Here is a 10,553-nt window from a genome sequence, read left to right on the forward strand (position 1 = left end):
AAGGGACAGCTAATGTTCGGTGATGGGTGAAATGGACGGTCCTCATGGGCTGGATCTGGGCCACAAGCTGTCAATTGAAGAACAATGCTCTACTGTATAGTGAGAAGGGGGTGAAAGAGAGAATGTGAGAGCGCTTTTGTGTTCACTCAGATACATCTGCAAGGCACTCAGATAGAAATGTTGTTGTATAAGAACTTAAACAGTAACCTATTTAGCCTTCCCCCAAGGAGACTGGTAAGAAGGAACTCAAGCTTCCGAGGAGGAAGGGGCTTATAAATACAGTCACATGAATGTGTACCTTTGCCTGCAAGCATAAGGGGACAAACTTTCAAAGAGATTTCAGCTCCATCACTGCAACTTTTCCTACACAGTTGTAGACCCGATAGAATGTAGACACCTGTACAATATGCACGCACAAATGTGTGCACCTGCAAATTGACTAGCTAGATGCTTGTCTTCAAATGATTGTACCAGCAAAAGGACAACAGTAAAATTAAAGGTCCATTCTGGGAAACTGTTGTTTTTAAATTCTTTCTTTTGTAACTGTTTTTCAGGCAAACAGGAACTGCATTGCAATAGCTTCCAGCCATGACATTCAAGAACTAGATGTTTCTGGGATTCTAGCTACACAAATCTACACCTGGGTTGATGATGACACAGAAGTGGAGGCTAGAGGGTATATTTATTCCATTTTTATTTGCGTACCTCTTGCAATTTGGTTATAGTTCAACTAACTAATCCATAGCAATTCAATGCTTTATTTCAAAAATCTGTCTAATCATCCCTCTGGTTACTAATGTTGCATTTATAGGTCTGATGACTTCTTGGTTATACATGCTCATGATGATCTGGCAAATGTTCAGGGAACTACACCTTATACACACAGCAATCCTGGCACCCCTATCAACATGCCTTGGCTTGGTAGTACACAGACTGGGAGAGGTGCATCTGTGGTAAGTCACTTGTCAGAGAATAACATTTTAATATCTCTAGTGCTTTAAGGTTTGTGTGCCTTTCGTAGTTACTGAATTACGCTTGCACAGCGAGTGAAGTGCAGTTCTTATGTAATAATGGCAGAAGCTGGAATTTCCCATTCCTGAAAACGGGGCATACTTCTGCATCTCCTCATCCACTTCCTCAGAATGCTGATGGTTAATGTACTATACTGATTTCAGATGTACTAATTAGGCAAAAAAGTGTCTTAGTTCACATATAATTAAATGGCTTGACTATGCAAATGATGAAAGAAGCATATATTCAGAGTGAAATGGGAGACCTGAACAAAAACTCTACATCCAGGTTCAAATAAAAGTCTGCAGCTTAAATGTCTCTCTGAGTGGCGTCTCAACACTGAACCTGAACATTCTAAAATGTGGATAAGTTTGGATATGGATCAAGATTTTTAACACCTACTTTCAGGAGTGTTTTGATCCAAGGTTTTGAGGTAGCCTGTTAGTGTCTGGATCTGGAGTTCAGAGTAGATCTTGGGGGTTTGATTTAGGCCCTCTTTAGTCCAGGCTGACCTTAGTTTGAAACAGGCAAGATAGTTTACTAATTTATACGGTACTTTAAAGTGCCTTATTATATGTTGTGTGTGTGTGTGATTCTACAGCGATCGCTTCAGTCTGTGTAGGTTTGGTATCACTAAGGTCTAAAAATAGTTCTGTCTAGCCCATCTCACTTTGCAGGATGGCAGACTGTGAGGGTTGGGTGCATGGATTAAACTGGGGGTGGGGGGCATAGAGATTCTAGGATTTATGGGGAAAATGCATAGGCCAACTGAAAAATTACCAGATAACACATGTATTTACAACTATGTACAAAACTGGTATAAACTGGCAATGTTTTATCTTGTAAATTGCCAGGCAGCCTAATTCTGTATCAATAAAGTCATCGTTATCTACATTTTAGTAAGTGCTGCAACGTTATGCAGTCTTTACAGAAAGTTTAGTTTAATAACCTCTTTCAGGCTTACAAGAATAAGACATGTAGTCTTTCACCTCCAAGCTCACTGGTTGACATCTGTCCTATAGGTAGTAACAATCAAATGTGGACTTCCATTTGGCTGTTTGGCTTTTCTGAAATACATCGATGCCAGTGTACCCAGTTAAAACATTCAGATATCCACAATCACACAGGGTAGCAATTATGTCTTACTAATAGTTTAATGCTGAGCGCCAACAAACATTCATCTCCACCATATGAGACAATCGCTGTGCACCAGGAGTTTGTGTGTTCAGAGAGGCAATCCTGAGTATCTTTTTTCAGGACACCTTTTTTAAATAAAAAAAACCCTGGCAATTTGACATTTGGTCCATTCCAGATGCTAAAAATGTGCTCTTCCAGAAGTATGAACCCCAGAAAAGATAGCAGAGAGGTGTGTGCTCCATCAGAGGCATGGAAATAATGTGAACATTTCCTTCACGTTCATGGCAGAATGTATAGCAAGGGATTTCCAGGAGTCTGCAAGATCTCCCATCAGCACATCACTTGGCAAAGGACTGAAATGGCATGGTAGTTTATTTAGGAGCACAAGTCAATGGGTTTATGCTTCTAAATCCATCAGGTGCCTTTTTGAAAATCTCCCTTTTTTTTTTTTTTTTTTTAATCGGGAGCTAACTATATTGCTTGTTCTCCAGTGGAGGGCCACAAATTACACTATCCAATTCTTTTTCAACCTATCATTATAAAACAACTAAGTAGAAACAAAAGCAAATATATTCCCTCCTAGTATTTTTTTCTTTGTTTACCTCTTTTTTTACATGCTTCTGCCTCTCTTGCTTACCTTACATTATTCAAGAATATTCCAATAAATGTAATGGGATCAGAAAGGAATTGGCAAGAAAAGAGGTGTAATATTGCAGTCAACGGAAGGTTTATATTTAGATCTTTAAATCTAAGAAGCAAGAAGCTTACATATATCTGGGTTTATAAAAATTCTGTTAATTAAAATGTGCATTAGTCTTGGGAAAAACTTCAGTTTCCATTCACTTTCATGCACATTTTTTAAAGTGGTATTGCCTTTGTTTTCAGTGGGAATTTAAAAAGGGAAACCAATCTTTTCCCCTAACTAATTTAATCCAATAGGTTTTTAGTTAGTTGTGTAGTTTAACTATCTTTGATTATCTTTTATATTGAACAGCTGATCAAGAAGGCTATTAATAATGTCAGAAGAATGGCTTCCCATCCAACTCTACCTTATTGTAAGTTCATTGCATTAACAGACGTTGTTTTACAATACTTACATAACTATCCTTGTTTCACAAAATGTATTACTAATTTATAAAAACAGCAAAAGTATATTAAAGATTTTAGAAAACACATATGCTGTGTGCACCTGCTACATAATGAAACCATCGCTCTTTTTAAAAAGTTGGGGAAGGATGGGCTTTCAGAATCTATTTTACTTAGACCAAATTTGGGAATTTATTCCTGTTTCACCTACAATATGCACTAAAACAAAAAAAGAGCAGACAGACTGGGGCCTTAGTGACCTCTAGGCATTACTATGGTACTGCTAAAAGACCACAGGAAAATTTAACTTTATCAGATTCTTTTTTCCCCTTAGATGAAGCTTGGATTTTCTATTCAAATAGTAGAACAAAGAGTTATTAAAATATATTATTCTATTACAGACTTGACGGGTGCTCAAGATGGTAGTGTGAGAATGTTTGAATGGGGCCATTCACAACAAATTACATGTTTCCGCTCTGGTGGCAACTCAAGGATAACGCGAATGAGATTCAATCACCAAGGAAATAAGGTATTATACAGAAATCCTCTCTACCCACTTCGTGGCTGACTTTTTGCAAAACAGTATAAACAGCTCTTCTTTGTTGGTTCACTGTGTCAATAAATAACACTATATTCAAATATAATGCATTAAAATACTGGACTCCTTGGACAGCATGACTCTCAAACGCCTTGCTTTTCTGCTATTTACTTTTTTAAAGGGGGTAGGGGAGGCAGACAGCATATCAGCTTGAAGTATGAGCCAAAATAAATACCCTGGAACCCCCTTTGTAATTGCAGAATTAGAACACGTTTTGGTTAGAACAGTGTCGGTTTTAAAAATTAAATTTGTAAAGCTAAAACATAAATTTTACATGCCAAGGTATATCAGGATACAGGTACATAGGACTTGAATATATCTGATCATTTGTTTTAAAAAGCTGTAGTATAAGCACCATTTATCCAGAACTGTTCTGAGGACTGTGCTTCAGTCAGACTTCTTAAGTCAAAGAATAGTGAAAGAAAACTTCTAAGAGACAGTTAGGCCTACACTGCCCTGCATTTTCCGGCTACTGAGGTGTGAATAGCAATGTGCACCGAAATGCTGCACTGTAACTCTCCCATTTGGATGCTGCAGGCTCAAACTAAGATACCTGGTTTGTATTAACATATTCTTTTCAAAGAGGATTATACTTAATGCAAAGGAGGAACCTTTCACTTTGCACCTGCAGAGTCCAGATGCTGTTCACAGCCCCATACTCCAAACTGCAGGGCAGTGTAGACAAGCCCTTATGTCTATTAACAGAAGTCATCAATTCAAAAAATATCCTTTTTCTGCTTTAGTTGCTGCTGCTCCTTTTCCATAGCAATGACACACGTAGTAGAAATATCAAGTGCATTGAAAATGCTGTAATCCACGTTAGTTGGCGTGCTGCGTCAGGGTTTGGTTCTGGTGCAGTTGCTTTCCAGAGTTAGACTAGGCACACAATGCAAGTGTTTCTGGGAAGATAAAGTTGCTATTTAATATCTGCTGGACTGAAGGGGTGGCAATATAATTTCTCTATCTTAAATATGCCTAGCAAAGTATACATACACGTGTATTATATTGTGTATTAAAAATATACATATAAATTTTCTCTTCAGTTCGGGATTGTTGATGCTGATGGATATATATGTTTGTATCAGACAAACTGGAAGTGTTGCCCACTTACTGGAAGCACACCCAAACCATATCTGGTAAGCTAAAATGTAAACTTGCTGTGCATAAATTTGCTTTTTACTAGGTGGTCTTCTGGCAGCACCAGAAAAGTTAAGAATCCACTAGGATTTTTTTCAGCTAAACTTGTCTTGTTTCTGTTTGGTTGAAATTTAGCAGACAGGTTCTCAATTCATAACCATATTTCCTAATTTGAAGAGAGAATGCAAAATCAGATCTAAAATGATTTGGTTATCTTTGATTGCAAAGCAAATACCACGGGAGGTGTCAAACATTTTTGTCAAGAATGTAAGACCATTGGTAGACTAAGTATAGTATTACAGTCTGAACTCTGAATTCCTTCACTTCAGTTGATAGAAGAACAACCTTTAATGTATTTATCTTTTAAATAAGCTTTCGTGCTAGTATAAAAGCTAGCTTTGTTTCATGACTACTTCCTAACTGTGTACTGTTATTTTCCAGACGTGGCAGTGTCATAACAAAACAGCCAATGATTTTGTTTTCATCAGTTCCTCCTCTTTGATAGCCACAGCTGGACAGGCTACTGATAACAGGTAAAAACTTGATTCAAGATCATAGTTGGAGGCTAAGTATTAATGAAATAATACTGTTTTTTAATGTTTCTTGCTACTGTGTAGTTTGGGAGTTGGGCAGTTAAGATGGTCACCTACCAACTTGTGATGTGGTCGCATCAAATAGAACAGAAGCCCTTTCATCCCTCTTTATAAATGTTTTCGTACATGCTGCCATTTTTATAGATTTGAGAGATTGTCCATGCTTCGACTAGCTCAAAACTTGACCCTAAAACTTTTTAAAACATTTTTTTAAACATGACAGAGAAAACAAATCCAGCATGTAGGTGAGTCCAACCACAAGAGAAATTAAATTAATGTGAATCCTGTGCAAGAACAAAGATGAGTGAGTTAACTGTACAATATTCATGTGCTCGTGTTATATGTATATCTGTAATTCAGCAGTTCTCAGTCAATGGCCCATGGACTGCATGTGGCCCAATTAGAACACGGCTGCAGCCAGTTTTTTGAGGGGGGGTGGGCATCCAGGTTCTTGGCTGCCTGGTGCAGTGAGGTCTGGGCTGCCCAGCATGGCGGGGTTAGGGTTGCCGGCCAGCCCTGCATGGCTGGGGTCTGAGGTTGAGGCTGCCAGCTGGCCCTGTGGGGTCAGGGGCAGGCAGCCAGCCGGCCTTGCGCGGATTTGGGGTCAGGGCTGCTGTTGCTGCCCTGCCACCTAGCCCCTGCAGCCCAGGTAAGACATTGTGGGCCACATATGCGACCCACAATGATAAATAAGTTGAGAACCACTGCTATAATTTAATAAAAATCTCCAGTTGGTGGTTAGTCACATTTTTTTAGGACTAGAATAAGGCTTTGGAAGGATGGTAGTGGAGTTCTTTATAATAGAACACAGTAAACAAATATAAGTAATGTTGAATGAGCGAGTAATTTTGGGTTTGTCAATCTGAACTTTCATTTTAATTCTACTAATATATTGGAGCATAAAACAGTGTTGTGTGAAATGTTCAGATATTGGCTGCACTATTTCAAATATATAAAGTAAGTACCTTTTCTCTTCAACCTGTGTTAGTAGTAAAGTCAGTTAAATTAAGTTCAGCATATCTTTTTCTTTTACAGAAATATATGTTTGTGGGATACCTTAGTTGCACCTGCAAATAGTTTAGTGCATGGTAAGTAAAAACACAATAACAAATGTTGTACTTCAAGGTAATACTTCTAAATTATAAATAATTCTGGAGTTTTCTTGTAAGATTTTTAAATCGTTACTGTTTTTACTTAATTTTGATGGTCCACACGGATCGTTGTGGCTATCTTCATTAGTTGCAAAATATGTTTATAAACAGTCTTTCATGAGAGTGTCTTTCTCCATAGTGTCTAAGTAAATTATTGTGAATGGTGCATTAAAAAATAAAAATATTTTTTAATGGGCAGGTCCTCGGCTGGTATAAATTATCATAGCTCCATTTCAGTCATAAGAGCTATGTCAGTTTACAGCAGCTAAGGATTTGCCCCTCTCTGTGGCAAGCTCTCTTAGTGACTTAACAGTAGAAGGTATCAGTACACAATTCCCTTTCTTGTGTTTTTTCTTCAAGATGGATTCGGCAACTCCGTACTTATAGTCACCTCAGAGGGTCACGAGCTTATTATCTGGGGGGTTGTGAGCTGTCAGCCTCCATCTCAAACCCTGCTTCACCTCCAGCATTTATAATAGTGTTAAATATTTTAAAAAGTGTTTTTTAATTTATAAGGAGGGTCACACTCAGAGGCTTGCTGTGTGAACAGGGTCACCAGTATAAAAGTCTGAGAACCACTGAGAAAGAAGACTTAGGGGAGATAAGTCTCCAGATATGTTAAGGGCTGTTATAAAGAGGACTGTGATTAATTGTTCTCCATGTCCTCTGAAAGTAGGACAAGAAGTAATGGGCTTAATCTGCAGCCAGGGAGATTTAGGTTAGATAATAGGAAAAACTTTCTAACTATCAGGATAGTTAAGCTCTGGAATAGGCTTTTAAGGGAGGTTGTAGAATCCCAGTCATTGCGGGGTTTTAAGAACAGTTTGGACAAACACCTATCAGGGATGGTCTAGGTTTACTTAGCCCTATCTCAGCACAGGAGGCTGGACTTTATGACCTCTCAAGGTCCCTTCCAGCACTACATTTCTATGATTTTAAATAGGACTTGTCTCACTGCCAGCTCTGCAAACTCAACCTAGAATGAGACCCATTTTTCATAATCTTAGCATCTAATGATAGGGTCCTAATAAGTAGGGCTGGCTTATTTAATATTTAGCAACCATTAACATTTTTGTCAGCATAGATTCCAAAGCCAGAAGGGACCATTGTGCTCCTCTATTCTAACCTCTTGGATAGCACAGGCCATAGAACTTAACTTCCCCAAATAATTCCTAGAGCAGATCTTTTAGAAAATCATGCAATCTTGATTTATAAATTGTCAGTGGTGGTGAATCCACCACAGCCACTGGGTAAATTGTTCCAATTGTTAATTACTCACTGTCAAAAATGTATGCCTTATTTCCAGTCTGAGTTTGTTTAGCTTCATCTTCCAGCCATTGGATCATGTTATATCTTTCTTTGCTAGATTGAAGAGCCTATTATTAAATATTTGTTCCCCATGCAGGTACTTATAGACTCTGTCATTCCTTGACCTTCTGTTAGACTCAAGGAGCTCAATCTGTTTAGCTTATCACTATAAGGCATGTTTTTTTTATTCCTTTTATCATTCTCATAGCTTTCCAATTTATCAACATCCTTCTTCAACTGTAGGCACTAGAACTGGACACAGTATTCCAGCAGTGGTCACACTAGTGCCAAATGTAGAGGTAAAATAACCTCTCTACTGCTTGAAAATTCTCTCTTTATGCATTCCCGGATTGCATTACCTCTTTGGTCACACCATCGTATGGGAAGTTCATGTTTAGCTGATAATCCACCATGACTCCCAACTCTTTTTCAGTCACTGCTTCCGAGGCTGGAGCCCCCCCCATCCTATAAGTGTGTCTACATTCTTTGTTCCTAGATGTATACATTTACCTTTAGTATTACCTTTGTATTAAAATGCATATGGTTTGCTTGCACCCAGTTTACCAAGCGATCCAGATTACTCTGAATCAGTGACCTGTCCTCTTCATTATTTATCACTCCCCCTATTTTTGTGTCATCTACAAACTTCATCAGTGATGATTTTATGTATTTTGCTGATAAACAGCATAGAGCCGAGAACCAATCCCTTTGAAACCCCACTCAAAACAAACCCATTTGATGATGATTCCCTGCTCACAATTACATTTTGAGACCTACCAGTTAGTCAGTTTTTAATCCATTTCATGTATGCCATTCTAATTTTTTAATCTAAATGTTGTGCGGCACCAAGTCAAAGTATATTACATCAACACTTTACAATTTTTGCTGATAAAGGTAAATCTCATTTTAAAAAAAGATACCGAATTAGTTTGACAGGATCTATTTTCCATAAACTCATCTTGATATGCATTAAGAACGTTACCCTCCTTTAATTCTTTATTAATCAAGTCCCGTATCAGCTGCTGCATTATCTTACCCAGGATCAATTTTAGGGTGACAGACCTATATTTAGCTGGGTCATCCCATTTGACCTTTTTAAAAATTGGCACATTAGCCTTCTTCCAGTCTTCTGAAACTTCTCAGTGTTCCAAGACTTATTGATAAACAATATTAACGGTCCAGCAAGCTCCTTACCAAGCTATTTTAAAACTCTTGGATGCAAGTTATTTGGACCTGCTGATTTAAAAATGTCTAGCTCTAAGTAGCTTCTGTTTAACATCCTCCAGAGATACCAGTAGAATGGAAAGAGTGTTGTTAACATATGATGAGACTATATCATCTGTTTTGTCCCCAAATACAGAACAGAAATATTTATTTAACACTTCCGCCTTTTCTGCATTATTATTGATAATTCTACCATTTCCATCTAGTAATGGACCAATACCACTGTCCCAATTTTTTTTGTTTCTAAAATATTTTAAAAACTCCTCCTGATTGTGCTTACTCTGCGGGGCATAGATTCCTCCTTGTGTCCCTTCACTTCCCTTATCAATTTTCTACAATTCCAAGCTTCTGATTTATATTAATTACTATCAACTTTTTACCATTTGTTATACATGTATTTTTATAGCTGCCTTCACGTCCCCTCTGTACCAGACTGGCTATTTAACCAGCACAGCCTTTTTCCTTAATTATGGGATTGTTGCTTTTGGGACATCTAGTAAGGTGTTTTTAAATTAATCCCAATTATGGTTCAAATTTTTCTGTTTTAAATTCTTCCTCCCAGCTATTTGGCTCACAATTGTTTCAGCTTTGTGAAATTCTGCATCAAGTGTATATGTATATATTACTGGCCTGGATTATTAAAGCAGCAAGCATATATATCATTGGTCTGAACTTGATTCTGTTTGCACATTATAAATATGATCACACGTGCCATGATCACTTGTACCTTAGCTACCACTAATTTTAATTCTGTGATCAATTTCTCTTAAACTGTTAGGACAAGATCTAATAAAGAATTCACCCTGTGTTGATTGTAATATTTTTTGAAGTAGGAAGGTGTCATCTATGATGTTTAGACATTCCAAGGATGTTTTAGTACTGGCAGCATGAGACCTCCAGCATGTGTCACTCAGATTGAAGTCTCCTGTGATCACGCATTTTTCCCCATATCTAATTCATTTATTTCCTATATGGATAGGTGTGTAAGGAGGCAGTCATCTTGTTCCCTAGTGTGATTTGGTGGTCTGTGGCAGACACTAATACCCCACCTTGTATGGTTTCTGTTAGGACATTGATCTGTTAGCATTCAAGATAATTTTTGTCTGAGTTATCAGTGACTTAAACAGGTAATGACATTTTTGACAGAGTGCCACTCCCACTTCCCTTTTGCCCACTCAGTCCCTCTTAAATAGGTTATAACTGTTCTCTTTAACACTCCAATAGTGCAAATCGGCCACCAGGTTTCAGTAATAGCAACTAGATGAAATTTGTGCTCATAAATGAGCAATTCTAATTCCTTTTGTTTGT

The 10,553-nt window shown here is 37.8% G+C and overlaps 1 protein-coding gene across 2 annotated transcripts in view; it reads left to right on the forward strand.

The window, feature by feature from the left end:
* DMXL1 (Dmx like 1) overlaps nt 1–10,553 on the forward strand; it is a 142,659-nt gene that overhangs the window by 124,481 nt on the left and 7,625 nt on the right. For both annotated transcript variants that reach the window (XM_037901597.2, XM_037901595.2), the window contains 7 exons: nt 555–676; nt 812–953; nt 3,143–3,203; nt 3,636–3,763; nt 4,876–4,968; nt 5,411–5,502; nt 6,598–6,650. In XM_037901597.2, coding sequence (XP_037757525.1) covers nt 555–676; nt 812–953; nt 3,143–3,203; nt 3,636–3,763; nt 4,876–4,968; nt 5,411–5,502; nt 6,598–6,650 — 691 coding nt within the window. The remainder of the gene's footprint in view (nt 1–554; nt 677–811; nt 954–3,142; nt 3,204–3,635; nt 3,764–4,875; nt 4,969–5,410; nt 5,503–6,597; nt 6,651–10,553) is intronic.

This window comes from Chelonia mydas, chromosome 5 (assembly GCF_015237465.2).
Source record: "Chelonia mydas isolate rCheMyd1 chromosome 5, rCheMyd1.pri.v2, whole genome shotgun sequence".
Lineage (NCBI taxonomy): Eukaryota > Metazoa > Chordata > Testudines > Cheloniidae > Chelonia > Chelonia mydas.